The sequence below is a fragment of the Dama dama genome, chromosome 9 (genome assembly GCF_033118175.1).
Source record: "Dama dama isolate Ldn47 chromosome 9, ASM3311817v1, whole genome shotgun sequence".
Taxonomy (NCBI): Eukaryota; Metazoa; Chordata; class Mammalia; order Artiodactyla; family Cervidae; genus Dama; species Dama dama.
In genome coordinates this window covers 63,803,983-63,825,834 of record NC_083689.1, presented here as the reverse complement: position 1 = coordinate 63,825,834, position 21,852 = coordinate 63,803,983, and the positions used below count along the sequence as shown (strand labels likewise).

The 21,852-nt window shown below is 50.5% G+C and overlaps 1 protein-coding gene across 1 annotated transcript in view; it reads left to right on the top strand.

Annotated features, from left to right (window-relative positions):
• CAMK2A (calcium/calmodulin dependent protein kinase II alpha) overlaps positions 1-21,852 on the top strand; it is a 61,988-nt gene that overhangs the window by 7,550 nt on the left and 32,586 nt on the right. The window contains exons 2-3 of the mRNA XM_061151729.1: positions 8,429-8,523; positions 15,786-15,845. Of these exons, the coding sequence (XP_061007712.1) occupies positions 8,429-8,523; positions 15,786-15,845 (155 nt within the window). The remainder of the gene's footprint in view (positions 1-8,428; positions 8,524-15,785; positions 15,846-21,852) is intronic.

The window sequence follows — 21,852 nt, the reverse complement described above, 5'->3', positions numbered from 1 at the left end:
CTAGTTTGTGGAGTTTGGGGAAAAGCTGCTATGCTGAGCTGGGGAGAAGAGAGAGAAAACCAAGCAAAGGGGATTCTGCACCCGCAGCCCCTGTCACCTCTGCTGTTTGCCATCTGGGGACCTGCATAGCTGTGTTTGTTTGTTATTAAGAAAGGAAACTATTGCTTAAAAAGAAAAAGAGAGAGAAGGCTTACAAATGATCAACAGTTGATTTCACAGATGGATAAACTGAAGCCCCCACAAAGTGAAGGGATTTGCTTAACGTATACAGAGGTGGATGTTATGGAAACAGGGGCTTCCCAGGTGTCTCTAATGGTAAAGAACCCACCTGACAATGCAGGGTTGGGAAGATCCCCTGGAGGAGTACATAGCAACCCACTCCAGTATTCTTGCCTGGAGAATCCCATGGACAGAGAAGCCATTGAGGTCCATAGGGTCACCAAGAGTTGGACATGACTGAAGTGACTTAGCACACGCACACACACATTATGCAAATAGGATGTTCCTTTCATTTCTGAACAGATCTGATCCCAGCTTTTTAACTGTTTGAGGAAACTAGAAGCCCTCAGAGACTCTCACATGAGCCACAGTCACCCCCCAAAACACACACTCATTCCAACTCACAGGATGTTGTATATCATTTCCCACAAATCCCCCACCCTAATACCCATCTGTGGACCCCAAGTTAGGGGAGTCTGAGAGTTTAGGTTATTGGAAAGAGCAAAGGGTGATGATTCAGGACTCCTGGGTTCAAGGTCTCGGCGTCAGTTTCTTTAACTGTAGAATGGGGAGAGAGTAGACCTCAATGGCAAGATATTTCTGCAGTGTCTGCTGCAGCCACTTGTGGCCCACACTTTGGCCCCTCAGTTGGGGCTGCTCCAGTGACCAACTCCAGCTCTGCGCCTTCCCCCAGACACTTAAGCCCATCTGCTCTGGGGTCCATGCCCCCAGGCCTTGCTCTGTGCCAAGTGATCAGACCAGCTAACCTGGACCGTGAGTTACTGCCCACCAAGAAGTATTACAAGCTAATCCTCTCACAAGTAACAGGTCTGTCTACCTTTGAGCAGAAACTTTCTGAAATCACCCCAGCTCATCTCAGAGAGGTAGAATGCTTAGGCATATTAACCCGGAGTGGTGAGATTTGGAGGGAGAAAACTGGACTTTGATTAAGAGGTGCCGATCACATAGTATTTCTAGTGAGTAGCTAGAAATTTGGGACTAGAATTCTGGAGAGAGGAGTGGCTGTAAATAAGCAGATTTCGGTCTTGGGTGATGGTCAGTGGCTTTCCTCATTTTGCAGGAGGTGGGAGTGGAGGTGGTGGTGGTGGTCAGAGAATCCCTTGTGAAGCCAATGAAAACTATGCGTCCTCTGCACAGAACAATGCACAGACACAGAATAATTCAGTTACAATTTTGGGGATGTTCATGAATGCCCAGAGCCTCCCCAGAGGTCCCAGCTTAATGGTCCTGGGCAGAAGTGATGGTGGGGGAAGAGGTAAGGATGAGTGGAGAGAACAAGGAGTAGTGATGTTCAGAGAGGGATGGGAGGGGGATGAAGAAGTGAAAGTAAGTTGGGGGGGGGGTGTGCCAAGGAGAGTGTGGTGACCCAGAAATGAGTGGGAAGATGGGTCTCAAACTGGGTAGCCACTGAGGCCAAATGTCACCTGTCGTGGGGCAGGCTAGGCAGATCAGGCCCACTGGGGACTGCAGGGGCGAGGGTGGGGGGCACTGGGTGGGTGGGCCTGGCACAACTTTTCTTCCAGAAAGCCGGGGGTGGGAACCAGACTGTGGTGGGTTCATGAAGTGTGGGAGGTGGGAAGAGGAGGCGGCAAACGTCGGACACTTGCTCTGGAAGCTTGGCAGCAGATAAGGAAGGAGGAAGTGTCCAAGGCTTGTGGGTCGAGAGAAAGGCTCCTGGTTTTTCAGCTTTTCAAGTTTGGGGGAAGGATGGTTGTTTATTTTTCCAGAATGAGGGAGTCCTGGTGTGTTTGAGGAAGCAGCCAGTGAAAGGAAGACCCTAGAGACTGACGAGACTCCTGACGGTCAGACCCCCGAGGAGTGCAGAGTGGCTCCGGGACTTTGCCCCCATAAGCCATGTCCGTCCCCATCCGCTGATACCCACAGGCATGCCCTGGGCTCCAGGAGGATCTGGAGTGAAGGTGGGGAAGTTGCCTTGAGGGCAAGTTGGCGGTAACTGATCTTGGGTCTCAGGGACCTTCTCCCGTCCTGTGTAACAGATACTTTTCACAGATGGCCCAGGAGGAAGTGGGGCTGCGGCTCCTCATGTCCATCTTTCAAGTGGAAGGATAAGCAAGCTGATAGCCAAATTGAGTGAGGACCCCAGGTGTTTGGAATTACTGCCAGTCAGCATTTTGGGGTATTTTGGGCCAGAGAGGGTGATGAGCCTCCAGTGGGCAGGCAGCCAGCAACTCCCAGGACACCGTGCCTGCCAGGCAGCCGGAAAAGCAATTTCCCAGTGTAAATCTTGCTTTTCACGGCCCATTAGCACATTCCCACATTTTCAGCCACGATGGACCCACTATCAGTGTACCCTCGCCCTTCCCGTCTGTCTGTTGAACCAGGTGCTGCCTCCCTGCATGCTTACACCCAAGGGCAAGTTGCTGGGGCCTGGGGAAGCACCCCATCCCCTCACGAGGGTCCCCTTCCCTGGCTTGCTTTTTCCCTGAGCTTGGCAAACAAGGTCCATTTTGCTTCTGATGATGCCAGCTGTTCTCATCACTTTGGAGATAATGATGCCTATAAAAGCAGTTGTTTCCTGAGCATTTACTACACTCCAAGGATTGGGCTAAACCCACTGCATACCTTAGTCTCATACTGAATCCTTGAAACAACTGCTCAGGGTGGGTACTAGTCCTTACCTACATTTTACAGGGGAAGAAAATAGTCTTACTGAGGTTAAATAAATTGCTAGGAAGTGCCTGGACCACAATTCGCACTCTGGTTGGTTTGGTTCAGGACTGCCAGTTCTTATCTACATAGAACTTCACGATCCAACCTGGTGGTCACTAGCCACTTATAATGATTGAAATAAAATAAAATTAAAAATTCATTTCTTCAGTCCTACTAGCCACATTTCAAGCGCTCTATAGCCGCAGGAGGCTAGCACCTGTCACAATGGACAATATTTCCATCATCATAGAAAGTTCTGTTGGACAGCTCTAGTATAGAATGTTGAAGGTGGAGGGAATCCCCTGGTAGTCTAGTGGTTAGGACTGGGTGCTTTCATTGCCATGGCCTGGGTTCAATCCCTGGTTGGGGAACAAGGTCCTGCGAGCCGTGCTGCACAGCCAAAAAAATGAAGAATATTGAAGGTGGAAAGGCCTCTATACTTGTTAGCCTCATGACCACACACACCAGTCCCCACGATGTGGATGAAGAAACCCGTGAGGCCCATACTGGGGCAGACCCCTTCCCAAGAGCTCCCAGTAGGACTGAAATCTGAGATTTTATCCCTCCAGTGTCTGTCTATCTCACACATACGCCTCTCTGCCCACATTCTGTGACCTTCTCCTAACACGTGTACATACGCAGGGGGACGGCACGTGTCACACCCAGAACCTCTTGGCATCACATACACGAGGGCATTGACAATCTGCTGACACATACATGTGGACAGACATGTGCCCCTGAACTCTTTGTACCCAGGATCCACCCGAGGACATCCCCCACCTGCCAGGGCCCTCCCATGCAGGCTCCATCCCTTCCTCCCTGGACCCCTGGTCACTCTCTCCCACTCTGCCCTCCCAGTCCTGGCCTCCTCCCCTTTTCGGCCCTGTCCTGTTTCCAGGCTTCTGCCCACCCACCCACTGGCCACCTGCTCAACTCAGGGCTGTGGGAGGAGTGGGCTGGCTCTTCCTTTTGCCAAAGCTGCTGGGCTGTGGCCACTCGCTCCCACAGGACGAGAATGCAGAAATATGCCTTTTTTTAAACAAAAGATTAAAAAGAGAGGAAGTTAGGGCTGCGAGCTTGCTGCCCACACTCTCATTTTTGCTACAGATTCTCCTCTGCGCCCCCTTCTCTGATCCCCAGCACCAGAACTGGCAGGGAGGAGCCTTTCCACTCGTGAATGAAGACCTGAAGCCTCATAGGTAGAAAACGGGCTCCTTGGCCCAGACCATTTCCTCCCCCTGTTCAGTGATCAATGCGCCCTGGCATTGTGCCCAGTGTTTTGCGTGTGTTGCCTCACTTAATCTCCCCAAAACACCCAGGACAGAGGTATTATTATTGCCCCCATTTTAAAGGAGGAAACAGAGTTGAAGTGCCAAGTTCAGTATCACACAGCTGGGGGTCAGTCACGATCAGATCACAGGGCTTTGTGAGCCCAGAGCCCCTGCTTTTGAGGGTCACAGTCTTACCTTTGGTGGAGTCAGGAGAACAAGGACAGGTGAACTGGAATCTTGTCACATCCTCGGGAGGAATATGCCTGCTCCCTCGAGGCTTCAGTTTCACGTCCTGAAAAAATGGAGAATCGTAATTGCAACTTTGCAGGGGTTGTTGTGAGGGCCGAGGAGCTTAGTGGTGAAGGTGCATCGGAAGGGAGGATACCTTCTGGGGATGCGTGAGTCTGGTGTTCTCTGAATCGGTTTTGATAAACTCCTCCCTCTATGTGCATGTGTGCTCAGTTGTGTCCAGCTCTTTGAAACCCAGTGGAGTGCAGCCCATCAGGCTTCTCTGTCAATGGGATTCGTCAGGCAAGAATACTGGAGTGGGTTGCCATTTCCTCCTCCAGGGGATCTTCTTAACCCAGGGATCGAACCTGCGTCTTTGGCATCTCCTGATTTGGCAGGCGGAGTCTTTGCCACAGAGCCACCTGGGTTAGAACCTGGGATTTACACAAAAGCTTGACACTGTGTTGTGAGGAGGAAGTTCAGCAAGCATGACTTCTCTTATTGTATAGACATGGCTCTTGAGTCCTCAGTTCCTGGGTTAGAGCCTAGGTTCGTGGAGCCTGTTAAGCCTCTGCACAGAGCCCCACACATGTGCTAGATGCCAGTGAATGAGACAAACCCTCCTTTCCTGCCCCTCCACTCCCTGGAATCCTCAGAATCTTTCCCAGAAGGGGCCATTGGAAACACGCTCTCTCCTCTGGGGCTTCTGAGAATCACGGCCTCCCACTGGACAGGAACCTGAACGTCCTGGTCTGAGTAGGGTGGGCACCCTCCTCAAGTACCTGGTCCTGTTTCTGACACCCCAGACTGAAGCCCTCTCCCTGTCTAAGTTCAGTCCCTCTCACTTAAATCTACCTCCTGTTCCTATAGTAACATTTCTGGAGGCCCTGTTGGTCCTTAGGAACTCTGTCTAGAGGATGGATGAGCAGCCGTGGTCCTGGGCTAGGTGGGAGGTGTGGTGTGCTGTGTCATGAGAGGGTGCCTCTCAGGGAGGGAGACCCACTGGGCTGGTCCCTCCACGTGGAAGACAGGCAGAGCCACCCAGCCGGACGGCAGTCCGTAGCTGTGCCCGTGAGTTCTGGCCTTCCCCAGCTTTCCTACGAGGTCATATTTCCTGGCCTCTAGCCCACCTTCCAGATCTTTCTTCCTCATCCTTCTCCACAGTTTCCCACCCATTCCCTTCATGCTGCTCAGACACGAAGCCAGAGACAGAACACCCTGGGGCCTGTGAAAACGGGCATCTCTGCCAGCCTGCAGGCTTCCTCGGTGCCTGCCAGCGTCCGCCCCTGCTCCCATCAGCTGCATCTGTGTAGCTGGGACCTGCTTGTGTGCTTAGGAGAGGGAATCAAAGTTTGGAAGATATGGTGGGGCATGGCCATGTCAGGAACCTGGGTGTGCACACCCGCAAGCGGCAGGCTCACTGGGTGGAGAAGCCCAAAATCTGGGGTGTAAATATCTGAGTTCAAAACACAGCACCACCTGTAGCTGGCTATGTGACCTCGTGCAATCTCTCCTGAGCTTGGGCTCCACCTCAGACTTAAGGAATCAGAATCTGCCTTTTAACAAGATGTCTGGGTAATTCATATGCACATTAAAACTGAAGAAGGCTGCACGGGAGACTTGTTTCTTGCCATTAGCCTGTGGTTAGGGTGGTAATAGAGCTTGGGCAGTGTCTGGCCCCTTGGGGGCCTCCTTTGTGATGTGAAGGAGTTGTGCCAGATGATGTTTGTAGTAAAATGTATAACATGGCACCTAGATGCCAGATCTAGCCCTCAAACTGGTTTTGTTTGGCAAAATATTACATTTAAATTTGTTTTGATTTATTTATTTTTAATTGGAGGGTAATTGCTTTACAGTATTGTGTTGGCTTCTGCCATCTATCAACATGAATCAGGCCACGGGTATACCTATGTCCCCTCCATCTTGAACTTCCCACCTCATTCCACCCCTTTAGGTTGTCACAGAGCATTAGATTTGGAAATTTCCTGCATGACACAGGGAGCTAAATTTTTTGGAATAAGATACCAGTATTTAACGGAGAAGGCAATGGCAACTCACTCTAGTACTCTTGCCTGGAAAACCCCATGAATGGAGGAGCCTGGTAGGCTGCAGTCCATGGGGTTGCTAGGAGTTGGACACGACTGAGCGACTTCACTTTCACTTTTCACTTTCATGCATTGGAGAAGGAAATGGCAACCCACTCCAGTATTCTTGCCTGGCAAATCCCAGGAACAGGGGAGCCTGGTGGGCTTCCGTCTATGGGGTCACACAGAGTTGGACACGACTGAAGTGACTTAGCAGCAGCAGCAGCAGCAACCAGTATTTAAAATTTGGGAAATGTCACTAAAATATCCAGAAATCTAGTTTTTCTTGAAAAACCAAATAACATGGAAAATGGGCCATGTTCCACATGGCAACAATGTCTCCTATGAGCCTTGAAACCCACAGCCCTTGCTTCAAGTTCTTCCAGCCACAAATATTTTGAAGATAAAAACCCAGGAGCCTCTAAAAACACATGAAAAAGATGTTCAGCTTCACTCTTGATATAAGAATTCCAAGTTAAATCTACATTGAGTCACCGTGCTCCACGTCTCACTAGTAAAGATATAAAATTTGATCACATGTTGTATTGGCAAAGGCAGAAAGAAATGGTCCCCTCACATATTAGCATGAAAGTTGGTACATCTCTAAGATGGATCGTTTCTCGTTATCTTTTAGAAGTACCCAACAACACCTTTGTATTGTTTTGTCACTAAGTCATGTCTGACTCTTTTTCAACCCTATGGACTGTAGCCTGCCAGGCTCCTGTCCATGGGATTTCCCAGGCAAGAATACTGGAGTGGCTTGCCATTTCCTTCTCCAGGGGAAAACAACACCTACCCTTGACCAAATAATACCTGTTCTAGAAGTTTATTTGCAGACACTTGTATACATGAAAAGTGAAAGTGAAGTCGCTCAGTCGTGTCCAACTCTTTGCAACCCCATGGACTGTAGCCTACCACTCTCCTCCATCCATGGGATTTTCCAGGCAAGAGTACTGGAGTGGGTTGCCATTTCCTTCTCCAGAGAACCTTCCCAACTCAGGGATCAAACCTGGGTCTCCCACATTGTAGGCAGACGCTTTACCATCTGAGCCACAAGTCAAGTCATGGGAAATGTAATTCTAAGGCACACATGTGAGGTTAGGCATTGCGGCACTGTTTGTCATAGCCATAGACTGCAGCTATAGACTGGGACTAACCTAACTGCCTGTCGATAGGGGACTGGCTAGGTAAATTATAGGACAGCCACATGATTAAATGAGAACTCTTTATGTGATAATATAGAAGGAGGATCTCTGAAAAAATTTCTGAAGAAGAGGGTACAGAGCAGCATGCAGGGTCCAGTATTTGCATGGGGAGTGGGGGAAGGTATCTATGGAAAGATGCTCTGGTAACACTGGCCACCTCTGGGCAGGGGACCTTGGAGTCTGGGCTATAGGGATGGGAAGGAGTCACTTAACTATCCACACTTTTGTATCTTTTGAACTTTGAACCATGTCAGTGTGTTAACTACACAAAGAATAAAAAGCTGAAAACTTCCAGGGACCTGCTGCTGCTGCTGCTGCTGCTAAGTCGCTACAGTCGTGTCTGACTCTGTGCAACCCCATAGACCGCAGCCCACCAGGCTCCCCTGTCCCTGGGCTTCTCCAGGCAAGAACACTGGAGTGGATTCACTTTCCAGGGACCTAGATTCTGTGATTCTAACATTGCATGATTTTAGTGCTTTAAAATTTGTCGAGCCTAACTTAATATGACTGGACAAAGCTCATCTCTCACGAGGCCAAGTTCCTAACGATTTACTACCAGTGGTTCCCATGGGTCTCCAGGCCTGCTGTGTCCCCGAGGTGTGCCACTAGCAGCCCCTAGGAGCTCGAGCAGCCCTGAGGGAAGGCTCCCTCCCAGCACAGAGCAGCTGTGGGGTCTCCTGGGAATGCAGCCCTTGGGCCCTCGCTCACCCTCTTTGCTTCTCTGTCCTAGGGGAGCCTTCTCAGTGGTGCGCAGGTGTGTGAAGGTGCTAGCCGGCCAGGAATATGCTGCCAAGATTATCAACACGAAGAAGCTCTCGGCCAGAGGTAGGTGCCATTTCCATGCCTGGCCCGCCCTCCAGGGCTCTCCTCCCTTCAGCCCTCCCTCTATCCCTTGGGTTAGAACCGAGGCCTGGGTCTCTCCTGGGTGATGCTGCTGTCAGAGCTTGGGGGCTCTTCTTCCTGTGGGTACTATGAGAATAGACTCCTCCATATTTCTTCCTTAGGGGGTCTAGACTGGATGCCATATCCTCTCACAGGCCAGGCTCTCTGCCCCTCATCCCCCAACCCAGGTAAAGACTAAGCTGCCAGGTAGGCCTTCCTTCCCTTGCTTTTCTGCCATTCAGACCTCTGTACCTACCTCTCTCTCTGCCTGGATGCTCTTACCTGGATCCTTACAAGACTGGCTCTTTGTCAGCCTTCAGGTCTCAGTTCAATGCCACACCCTTTGAGAGACTTCCCTGACCCCCAGATCTGTGGGTGACCTCCCCATTTTATGTCTCTTGTTACTGTTTACTATCTTTGTAGCTTTCTTCCAATGTGGAGTTATCCCATTTACTGGTTTGGTACCGTGTTTAATGTTCATCTTCTTTTATGACCATGAGCACCAAGAAGGTGGGGATGGGTCTCATTCCCTGTATGTGCCCAGCACGCGGGTCAGTACCAGACATATCTGGGTGCTCAGTCAGCATCCCATGAACACCGGCTGCACTATGCCTTGACCACGCCAGTCCACCTTCTGGTTCCTAAATACTCCCTTGGACAGTGGCTTCCCAGCCTGGAATCCCCTGGAGAGCTTCAGACATTCCTCATGCCTGGATCCCACATCCCAAGGTTGTAATTTAATTAGCCCGGGCTGTGACTTGGGTTTTTGGAAATGATCCCCAGGTAATTCTAATTTGGATGTGGTTCTACACCCGCAGCACCAACATCATTAGGAGATTGTTAAGAATGCAGATTCATAATTCCAGATGTGAGGGATCAGAATCTGCATTTTGACAAGACACCAGTAATTTGTATGGACTTTAAACTTTGGAGTGCCTGCTCCAAAGCTATGTCCTTGCCCTTAGCATGTGGTTAGGGTGGTGATGGTGGTGACCACAGCCAGCATGTTGGGGGAGATTGTCTTCAAAGATCTCCACTCTGAACAGTGGGTCTGAGCTGCCTTAGGGACCCCCAAGGTGTGGGGGGCATTCTGGTGGGTGAGGCAGGTACAGAATGGGGCTGTGCAACCATGGCTTGCGCAGCCTGGAAGGGGGTTGGCAGAGTGTCCAGGTGTTTGTCTGGCATAGCGGCAGCTGTCTGGGCCAGGGCCCAGCAGGTGTGGGTTTCACAGAGGCCGGGACAGGATGTTCACATCGGCCCCCACGGGTCTCCCAGCAGGCTCTGTGTGCACGGCGTGCTGCTGCCTTTCATGTCTCTTGCTCAGCGTTGCTGGGAGCCCGGCACTTTCTAGTTACCGAACTACCCCGCAGACAGATCAGCATCCTGCAGGGAAAAGAGGCTGGGGTGGCGGCGGTCCTCTGAAGACTGGGGCCCGCCATGGCACACAGCTTGTGTGAATGCTCGTGTGGAAGGGCGAGCCCTGCAGAAGGTCCAGGGCCAGAGCCTGGGGCGGGGAGCCAGGTCAGACAGGAGGGCCAGCAGGAGCACCGCCTCACACCCGGATGCTGGGGCTCGCCTGGCCGCTGCTGTGTGACTGTGGCTGTCTGGTGCCCGCTCTGTGCCTTGTATCACAGTTGGTCAACGGAGATGTCCCAATCCCTGAGATACAACAGGGGCAGGGCTAGAGCCATGGCTTGGGGTGACAGGTTGGGTTGCCCCCCTCCCCTGCCGCAGTGAGGGAGAATCAGGAACCAGGGTCCTCCCGGGATGCTGGGGAATTTTGGGTCCGTTCACCACAGTCTCAGAGCCACATCCACACATGCACGAGACAGAAAGAAACACGTGTGGGGTAATGCAAGGAGCATCGCCTCTTTTCTGGAAGGTAACTAAGGATTTGGGGGAGTGTAGACTCTGGTCTGTGCGGTAACTGCCAAGCCCCCTCTCTGGTGATTTGAGAAAGCTCTGACCTCCTGGGAGGAAGGTGCCCAGGCCTAGGTAAGGGTGAGGGGCTGGGGGGAGGGTCTCAGAACCTTCCTAAAGAAGTCTGCCGACTGAGATGCTTTTCTCCCAGTGCGTGGGGAGGGGCAGAGCTTCCTTTAGCAGGTTTCTTTGTTCATCCCTCCTGGGGCCTGTGGTGGGGAGTGTTTTAATGCTGGATGTTTGGCAAGACACTCCAAGCTTCTCCTGCTGGCACTCCTGGGTGACTCTGGCAGTTCCCAGCAGGGGGCCAAGCTCCCCAGGGTGTCCTCCACCCCCCCACCCCGGGAGCTATGGCTTCCCCTTTCCCATGGGGCCAGCCTCTTTTATTGAGTGGCTCCCAAACCCGGCAGATGATTTTTGTGTGTATTTTTTGTGTGTGTGTGTGTGTATTTTTAAACTACTCTTTTTATATAAAATGCTCGTACTATAAACAATTCCAAAAAGCCATAAAGAAATGAAATGAAAGGTAAAAATGTTTTCCTGTCCCAATCCCTGCCAAATCCCCCTGGGAGCCTTTTGAAAGCTACAGCTGCCCAAGTTCCACCCCTGAGTGGGGGATTCAATAGGTGAGGCCCCAGTTCCTGCCTTTAGAAAGTCCTGTCAGCAGTGACAACAGCCAGTAGATGCTCAGCGCTAACTCCCTGCCAGAGGCTCTGGAAGCTTCCTAGCCACAGCCTCACCAGGCAGACAAACAGAAAGAATTCATCAACATTTTAGGGGTTGGTGGGCACATGGACCTGGCTAGTGCTGCCAGAGTTGACTGGCCCCCATCCAGCAACCTCCGCAAGCCTCACTGTCCACCTGGGCGCTGAGGGGTCACTTCCTCGGCTCCCTAATGACCAGTCCCAGGACACCAGGTGGGAAGCATGGTATGAGCTCATTCAGCTATCCCTGAGCTTTAGATATATGCAAGGGAGCTTGCAAGGAGGCAATGTGACGAAGCTTTCTTGTCTTTCTCATCTACATCCCCATCCCTTCCCCCTTCTTGGTCCTCCAGATTATTTCTCCAACTGCCCAGAATCTGGAGGCTTTTTGAAGCCCTGTGGAGGGAGGGGACATTTCCTGTTCTGAGACTAGAGGTCTATTTTCTGCCCTGGCTCCTGTGCCTCTAGCCAGAACCCCGCTGCCCACATACCTGCTGGAGCCCACTCACTCTGCTGGCAGAGCCCTCAGGCTTCCCCAGGTTCTGCTCTGCCCCGTCATGCCCTGCTGGTCCTGTCTGGCTCCAGGAACCTCTCCTTCTCCCCAGAGTTTCCACCCACCCACTGCCTGCCGAGCTCTGGGCAGAGCTGGCCCCCTTAACCCCAACACCCTGGAAGTCTGCCCCCAGGGAGGGAGGGAGAAAATTCACAAAGCATCTATCACAATGAGTATTGGGAGCAAGGCTTCCTGGTGCCCAAGCAGGAGGCTGCAGACTAGTTTCTCTCAGATCTCTCACCATCATGGGATTTCACTGAACTGGATGGATTGATTTCTCAATTATGAAAATGGGAGGCAATACAGTACAGTAATTATGAACACAGTTTGAAATCCCAGCTCTGCTACTTCTTGGGTATGGGAAAAGCTGCTTATGACTCTGGGTCCTGGGAACATGGCAGAGACCGACAGTCAAGTCTTGCTGTCATCACACCTGTTTTCTAGGGAGGAAGACTGAAAAGAGCATTAAACACACAAGTAAGCTGGGTATTTTCAACTAGTGATGAGTGTTAACAAAGAAAATAAGACAGGGTGATGGGGGTGTGATGGGGCTGGAGGAGAAGGCAGCTGCGGAAGCTAAGGAGGTGACACGGTGCTGGGACCTGCTTGAGGAGAAGGAGGCAGCCATGAGAAGACCCAGGAGAGAGTATTTCAGGCAGAGGGCACAGCAGGTGCAAAGGCCCTGAGGTGGGAAGCGGTTTGCAGTGCCTGAGGCCACAAAGGAGGCTAGTGTCGGGGGCGCTTCAAGGCCAAGATGAGGCAGAACTCAGCACCCTGCAGGGTCTTTCTGGAAGTTTTTGAGGGGTTTGGGTTATATTATAAGTACTTCAGGAAGCTGTTGGAAAATTTGAAAGCAGGATCTCATTTATATTTTAATAAGAAGTCCTTGGCTGCCCTCTTAACTATTGACTGGGGGGCTGGGGGGAGCTTTTAAGAGTGGTTCCTCAAAGTTCTGAGTTGTAACAAGGCTTGACCACATTGATGATTACCTTGATTTTATCAAGAGACTGCTTAACAGAGAAAGGCCTCAGAGGTCAAGAGGAACTCAGTCTCTATATTTCTTGAAGTTCCCTGCATATTAGACAATGAAAACATTTCAAACAGAGTTACAAAAATTATTGTATAATGTATATGTTTACATTCAACAAATTAATGCTTTTAGCACTGAAGTTTGCAATGCAGTGTAATTGTACTATGCACAAGATGATTACAAGATTTATAAAAACAGTTCCTAGCATTTCCAGCAGTGACGTCTGGTAACCAGTCACATGTTTAAAGCTGTGTGACCAGCGTTTTCTTCTTTCAATCCTGTTAGTGTAACTCTGCTCCCAGGTGACCTTACATGGAGAAAAACATCAGAATTCTGGATTTAGGTCCTTTGTCCCCTGAGTGTGTAGCCTGAGCTAGGAGTCCCCTCGCCCCCTCTGATAGGTCCCACTTTGAGCTGCCTGGCTTTTGGTTCTGCTGGGGATGCGTGGGTGGGGGGCAGGGTCTGGAGCTGGAGAGGGTTCAGTCATCCTTTGCTTACTGAAGGCTCTTGGCTGGCTCTGGATGGGGATCCCCCTCTTTTGCCTGGGAATCGACCTTCCTTCCCCTCCACCTCCCTACCCTGAAGGATTTGGAAGGAGACAGGGAGGGAGGAGAAACGAGGATGCCCCCAGCTGGGCCAGCCGGTCCCCCTCTAGCCTGCAGCTGCCTTTAGCTGGGGAGTGGAGCTTACACTCTACCAAGAGAGGATTGGACTTAATTGCTTTGCTGATGGAAAAGCCACATTTCAGTATTGATCTTGGTTTCTGCAGCCCTTGGAGGATAGCTGGTGATTCCGCTAATGGAGAGGGGAGGGGACAGGAGAGCTGGCAGCCTAGGGACAGGGCTGGGATCTTCTTCCTCCTCATCACCCTCCCTGGTGCCCACCTTCCCTGGAGGGGCCATTCAGAGAGCGGGGTTCTAGTCCTGGCTCCACCTCTGAGTGTCTATGTGAGCTCCCTCCTGTGGGCCTGAATTTTCCCACTCGGGAATAGGAGGCAGACGGAGATGATAGTGATGAGTCAGGGTATAGAGACCAGGACAGCACTGGGTTTTGAGTTTTATTTTTATTTATTTATTTTTTGAGGTTTTTTTTGTTTGTTTTTTTTTTTGCTGTGCCTGTAGGATCTTAATTCCCCTACCAGGGGATGAAGCTGAGCCATGGCAGTGAAAGCCTAGAATCCTAACCACTTGGCCACTGGGGAACACCCTGACAGGGTTTTACAGCTCACCCGTGGAGCCTGACTACCTGGATACAAAGCGTGGCTCCACTGCTCACCGCAGAGTGACTTTCAGTCAGACACTTAACCTCTCTGATCTTCTGTTTCCTCTTCTGTAAGGCCAGCACAATGGTAGCGCTATCCTCAGAGGATTATTGGGGGGCTTGAGGTGTACATAAAGGGCTCTGCATAATACCTGACATATAGTAGATATTCTGTATTTGTGACTGGCTCCTATTATACTGTTGGTTTTTTTTTTTTTAAATTAAGGCATTAAATACCAACTTGTGAGAAAAGCACCACAAAGGAAATTGAAAAATGTTTAAAACAGGGACAGTGATGCCCACAGCCCGGGCTTGTCAGGAGGACTGAATGGGGTCATGGGTATGATTGTGTTCAGCAGTCTCAGAGTCAGAGATTGTGGGTGCAGATCCTGAACAAGGCCTCTCTCCCAGGTGGGCAGGGAAATCTAGGGGATTTGGACAGAAGTCCCACGAAGCAGGTGGGAGATCTCTGGGTAAGCCCCCATGCTGCCATGGACAAGTTCTACCCTGCAGATTCTTTGGGGCTCTCTATGTCCTTGGTGCTGACTTCTCTCAAAGGAGGCATCGTCTGTAAATTAATACAACCCTTCTCCTGCAGAGAATACCCACTCCCTTAGAAAGATTTGTTTATTCAATCATTTGTTCTTTCATTTAGTTATTTTTTCTTTTTTTTAAAGGTTTAGCTTTAGTCATCTTTTTATTTATGTATTTTAAAAATTGTATTTATTTATTTACTTTTGGCTGTGCTGGGTCTTTATCGCTTCGCGGGCTTTCTCTAGCTTTGGAGAGCAGGGGCTTTTCTCCAATGGTGGCGTGAGGGCTTCTCTTTGCAGTGGCTTCTCTTATTGCGGAGCATGGGCTCTAGGGCGCTTGGGCTTCGTTGGTTGTGGCTCCCAGGCTCCAGAGCACAGACTCAATAGCTGTGGCACAGGGGCTTAGTTGCTCTGAGGCATGTGGGATGTTCCTGCTTTAGGGATCGAACCTGCGTCTCATGCACTGGCAGGCGGATTCTTTACCACTGAGCCACCATGGAAGCCCATTCAGTTATCTCTTGAGCACCTTCCATGGGCCAGGGATTTAGGTAGATGCCAGGGGTACAACAGAGACCAAGTCCTTGCCCTCAAGGACAGTGACATCCCTGAGACAGAGTGGCATGTGCTGTCTAGGGGCCCTGGGAATGCAGAGGAGGAGCCCCCAGCAGCTGGCAGTCAGGGTGGGCTGCCAGAGAGAGAGTGACATCCAAGGATGGATAGGAGTGAATGATGGCCAGTGAAGAGCAGGTGGGAGGCTGAGAGTGAACTTGCCAAGCTGAGAGAACCACGTGTGCGAAGGTCCCAGAGTGGCAGGGTATGCCTGGAGAGCTGAGGTTCAGCAGTTCCCCCAGTTGAGGTGCAGTGGGAGGGGCAGGGTGGGGGGAGGCAGTCGGAGCCTGATGTGGGGGTGGGGATGTTCCAGGCTGCCTGGAGTTTGGCTCTGATACAGGCAGGAGATGCCCCTCGGTTGAGAACCCTGAAAACCGAGACCCAGAGCAGGGAAGGAACTTGTGCCTCACTGCAGCCTGGGTCTCCCTCTCTTCCACTGCATCCCACTGCCTTCTTGGAGAACCCAGAGGCTCTGCCCAGGCGAGCTTACCCAGGCCCTGGGAGGGAGAGGTCATTAGAAGCTGTGAGGAGGGAGAGATGGGGTGGGTGGAGGTGCCTCCCTCCCCTGGACTCATCTGGGCATCTGTGTGTTTCAGATCACCAGAAGCTGGAGCGTGAAGCCCGCATCTGCCGCCTGCTGAAGCACCCCAACATCGGTGAGCATGGGGGATGGGTGAGGGGTGTGGGTGGGGCCTGACCCAGCTCCCTTGCCTGCCCTGGTGGGTGTTTGTTGAGGGAAGGGGGCAGCTGCTCTCTTCTTGGGGACGGCAGCAAATAGAGGTGGCAAAGGGGGTGTCTTTCATGGTTTCCATACTCCTCAGCGAGCAGCTTGGTTGGGGGGAAGGTGAAGAAGGGGCCCTTCCTCCCAGCCCACGCTACCGGCAGCCTCCTTCAGAAAAGCTGTTTCAGGAAAACTTCCGAAGCTCTGAGAGACGAAAATAGGCCAGGCTTAGCCTTGACCATTGTAGCCCACTCCCCAAGCTTACCCCCATGCTGAGTCAGCCTGACACCATGGCCCTGCCCACCTGCACGGGCCTGCAGTGCCGGCCTCTGCAGGCCAGCCCCAAGGTGGCCAGAGTGGACTGAATGCAAGCTGCATGGGGTGGTTGAGCCCAGGGCAGGCAGGATGGCCCTGAAATAGCACCTGGCTGCCTGACCTCCCTTCCCCCGTCCCTGCACAGCTGAGGGGCTGTATCACTGCGTGGCAGGGCTCTGAGTCATGATGGGGAGGGAGTGCAGATTCTAGATATAGTTCTGTCAGGGAATGGCTGTGTGACCTTGGGTAGAAGCGCTACCCTCTCTGAGCCACTTTCTCCCATCTTCGCAAGGAGAGGGCTGTCTGGACCAGCTGGGCATCTTGTTAAAAGGTAGATTCTATAAAAAAAAAAAAAAAAAAGTAGATTCTAGTTGAGTGGGCCCGGATGGGGCCTGAGGGTCTGCATTCCTAACACACTGTGAAGTGATGCCAAAGCTGCTGGCTCACCAGTCACACTTGAGCAGCAAGATCTAGGTGCTCTGTAAGGAACATTCCAACTCTGATAGCTACCATGCCTTCTCCCTCTGGAGGGAAGCATATCTCTGTGTCCAGGGCCCCAACAGTTAACTCCCCTGCAGAAGAGTAGCATCTCCATCTGCTATTTATACCAAGAAGGCACCTCCCTTTCCCCGTGCCTGGGAAAAGGAGCAGAGCTGCAGAGACAACAGCTGGAGTCTTGGGGCTAGAGTCGGAGAAGGGGTAGCAAGGCGGCTGGTGGGGAGCCACCCTGCTTGGCCCCTGACCTGCTTATGACCATGGGCAGTTCCTGCCCAATCTGGGCTGGCCTCCAGCTCCCCAGCTGTACAACGGAGGGAGTCGTGAGTGGTTTGTGACTGTAAAATTCCACGGTTCTTAGAAAGCCCATTAGTCCTGGAAGAAGGAGATGGGGTGTGTGTGTTTGTGCATGCGTGCATGTGCCACTGCACAATTGCATTTGTCTCCAGTCAACACTTCCTCATCCTTCAGTTGCTCATTCCCAGCTCTAGTAGGGAGCAGTAAGTTATGGGCTCTGGGGCTGACAGACTACAGTCAGATCCTGGGGTTGCTGCTTAATTGCTGTGTAACCCAGGACATGTTGCTTAACTGCTCTGAAGTTCAGTTTTCTCACCTGGAAAATGGGAACAATAGATACCTTGTAGGCTTATGATGATCAGACAAAGCATAGCATAATGACAGGCCCCAGGGAAGTGCTCTGGATCATTAAGCTGCTCCATCTTTTCTCAACCTACACCCTTCAACAGAACAATCTTACCAGAAGACTTACCTTTTGCCTGAATCTTCGTGTGATTCTCGTTCCTCTGAGCCATCAAGATTTTGGGTTATTGGTTTGGGGCACTATATATAATACACTGGTTAAGAAAATGGAATTTTCAGCCAGACACACCTGGGTTCAAATCCCAGTTCTACCTTTTATTTGGTATCTCAGCTTGGGCAGGCTATGAACTTCTTGTACTTAGTACCCTCCTCTGTGAAATAAGGATAATCATGGTACCCACTTCCTAGAACTGTTGTGAGGGTTAAGTGAGATATTGCAAGTAAAGTACTTAGCACAAGCCTGGCAGGTGGTAGAATATCAGAAATGGCAGCCATCATCTTCATCATTATCACTTGAGTTATGACTCCTTCATTCATTCACCTAATGTCAAAGACATCCGAGACCCAACCATGTGCCAAGGCCTCTGCTAGTCTCTGAGGACGTGTGGAAGAAATGAGGGTGGGAGAGGAGTGGGGTAGCTGATGGACAGGGAAGTAGAGAACAGAGTTGAGATCCAGAATAGGAAGATGCTTAGAAGAACCTTAAAGCTATAGTCAAGGCTGAAAGAGTCCTCGGAGGGTACCAATTTCTGAGCCTCCAAGCACCTCAGTTCAAAGTAGTTGTAATCTGTCCAGAAGAGTGCAGAGAGGTCCAGATGTGGCTATAGAACCTGAGAAGTGGGTCTGTGCCCAAAGAAACTAGACTACTCAGCCTGCTTAGTGATCCTAGCCAAGCTCACCACTCTCTGCCCGTGTGTGGCCACAGCCTCGCCTTAAGAGACTAAGTCAGGGATGTCGCTGGCTCAGCAGAGGGGGAACAAGCTGTACCATACACAAAGCATTTCCCTCCTAGATCTTGCTTCGGGGAGGACAGCACTCTGCTCTCTGTACCATTAGCACCTGCTGATGAAGTGGACCCCCCCCCCCCCACCTTAAAAGCCGCCCAAGGAGCAAGAGGAGATAACCTGAGAGTTTAGCAGGTGATATGGGGTGGCCAAGGGAAGTGAGGTTAGTGATGAAGATGGCAATGTCTTCATTTACTAAGTTCTTCCTAGTGATAAGCACTGTGTTGAGTGCCTTACTAGCTTCTTGAATTAACTCCTGACACCGGTCCTGTGTAGTGGTATTGGCTCTGCTGCTAGGAAAGGAGGCTCAGAGAGGTTACATAATTTGCCCAAGCCACACAGCTTCTAAGAGGTGGAGCTGGAAGGCAAAGTCAGAGAGTCTGACTGCAGAGCCCATGTTCTCAGTCCTTCTGTGACCATCAGGAGTGTCTTGTTGGGGGGCAGTGGCCAGAGGAACAAGTATGACCCTTCAATTTCTGAGAAAGAAATGGTAACTGTTGGAAATAGGACAGAATGTCAGAAGTTCATGAATCCAGCTACACAAATGAAAACTAGGTTACAGATTCGTTTGTTCTGTGACAGTGACAGCGTAAGTCCGTGGGCACAGACATGCCGGTCTCCCCACCAGGCAGTGGTACTGTCACATAGGCCATAGCCCTTGAATCCTTGCCTCTCTTGGGCTCTAGGCCGAGTTTTTCCTCAGGGCGGCCTCCAACCACAGGAAGAGAGGTTTTGTGCATGAAAACAGCACTGAAATGAGGAATCCTGTCTCCTGTGCTCTGAGCCAAGATTTAGCCATCTCTTGGGGACTGAAGCCAACTCCAGGATCATCCTGCAGGTGGGGACTGGAATCCAGCCCATATCCCCCTGCTCAGAGGGCCAGCCTTCAACAATTAGCACAAAGGCACCATCAGAGCTAGAGGAAGCTCTGGAGACGCTCTCTCCCATTCTGTTCATTTCCCTGAACCCTGAGGACCTTCTCTAAAAGAGGCTGAGGCTTCTGGCCGGAGGGAACCCTAGTCTTCTTGGAGCTCCTCGCAAATGGCTGTTGACCTGGTTCTAAAAGCCCTTTCTTGAGATGGTTCTGGATGCAGCTTGGCTTCTCAGAGATTCTCACAATCACAAAAAAAGTAGTTAAAACCTCAAACACCTGAGCAGAGTAGAGGAGAAGGAGTTTGCTCCTGAAGAATCCTTTTGGAGTAAAGGGTCTTTCTCAAAACTTTACCTTGGTACACTATTAAAGCAAGTTTATGGTAGATAAATGAGAAGACAAATAATTTTAAAGTATCTCCTATAATCTCAGCATCTGGAGCTAACATTGATAATATATACTTCCATGTGGTATTTGATGTCTGTAGGTTCCTAAGGACATCTAAACATATAAGGTCAGGTTTCCTAGAAGCAGAGCCTGAGGCAAGGATTCAGGTGTGTGTGGGAACATGAGGGCGTGCTCCCAGGGGAGACCTGTAAGGATAGGATGAAGCAGGATGAAGGAAGGGGAAAGGAACCAAGCAGAGGTGTGGCTTCAGGTCAAGTCTAGCTCTGACCTGATCCCAGTGGAGAGTGTAGTGAGGAGGCCTCTGGAACATAAACCCTGTCTTGGAGCTGTCCCTCCTTTAAGGCAGACTGGCCCTTTGCATGGCCTCTGCCTCCTCACATTAGTTCATCATTGCCTGAAGGCTGTAGATAACCTTGTGGGCAAGGTGGGCAGTTCCATCAGCAGTGGGCAGTTCTCCAGAGAAGGAGGCCACCTGTGCATGGTTAGCCAACCCTCCCAGCAGCTGCAGGATGGCTGCACCATCCTCCTACAGGAGGTCTGAGCAGGGCACCAAAATAGGGCTTTCATCTTCTGCACACACAAAATATAAGATGCTCAGTTCAAAACACACATTTCAAAAGTCTATTTTTGCTTTGAAATGCATTTAAAAATGGAGATAGATTGAAGGATGAAGGGATGGATAGAAATATAGTAAGGCATATATAAGAAATGGAGTAGGAAATGACAACCCACTCCAGTTACCTTGCCTGGGAAACTTCACAGACAGGACCCTGGCGGGCTACAGTCCATGGAGTCACAATGAGTCAGACACGACTGAGAGATGGAGCATGCACACACATATGAGAAAACATTAATAAGAGAGTCTAGGTGGTATGTGCATAGGTATTCACTTGACTGTATTTTGAAATTTTTTATTATAAAATGTTGATTAAAAAATTAAAGCAGGATTAAATTATACATACTCAGGCTACTTAGTTTTTAGTTTTGCTTTAAAACAGTTTAAAAACATCTTTCAGTCATTATTTATAAATATATACTATTTAAGATTTTAAAAAAACATTTTATTTAAATTTGTATCCCTTCATCCTCCATCTCGGGTCCCCATCTGTGTAGGCACCCACTCTCCAAACTTTTTGCAGAGAATACTTTGGCCACTTGATGTGAAGAGCTGACTCATTGGAAAAGATCCTGAAGCTGGGAAAGATTGAGGGCAGGAGGAAAAGGGGACAACAGAGGATGAGATGGTTGGATGGCATCACCAACTCGATGGACACGAGTTTGAGCAAATTCTGGGAGATAGTGAAGGACAAAGAAGCCTGGCATGTTGCGGTTCATGGGGTCACAAAGAGTTGGACACGACTGAGCAACTGAACAGCGACATGAGGGCCATATGCTTTAAGGGACTCAATATTGTATGTGGCAGAAATTCAGAAGGCACTAGGGCTTACAGTGAAAAGTCTCACCCGCCCACAACTCCAGCTGTCCTAATTCCCTTCCCCAAGGCCACCTCAGTACCCACATCGCTGGATCATTCCAGAGAGACTAATGCTATACCCAAGCTGAAATGCATCCTCCTTTTTAGAAAGGACTGTGTGTACTGCTTTGCTCTTTTACCAAACAACAAAAATTTAGATATGATTCCAAACTAGTGAATAAAGAACTGCCTCATTTTAACATTTTCCATTGTGTGATGTACCATAATTCTTTGAGCCCACCCTCCCCCCTGCCCATGGACCTGTTTAGGTTGTGGTACAAGGAAGGACATGGACTTGACCTGGGAGGTCTTGCCCTTGGTTGGCAGGGTGCAGGCCCCCTAGAGTCAGCCCCAGGCCTTGGGCTCCCCCCGGCCTTTTTTTTTGAAAGAAGCTTAGGGGGTAATTTTGGAAACTCTGGGCTCCTGGGAGCTTTGCCTCTGTTCTTGGTAAATGAGGTATGAAAAGATGAGAGTTTCTCAGCAGGCCAGAACTCTGGGATTGCTGTCACTCCCTGGTCCACCAGCTCTGTTAGCTCCTCAGACCTGGAAGCAGAGGAGGGCTGCTAGCTCAGGGCCAGCACTGAGTCAACATGGATTATGTGTCTCATGGAATTCTCACAACAAGCCTACAATTCCAGGAGTTTCATTCTCACTGTCCAAGCAATGAAAGTGAAGTCATGTCCGACTCTTTGTGGCCCCATGGACTGTAGCCCACCAGGCTCCTCTGTCCATAGACTTTTCCAGGCCAGAGTACTGGAGTGGGTGGCCATTTCCT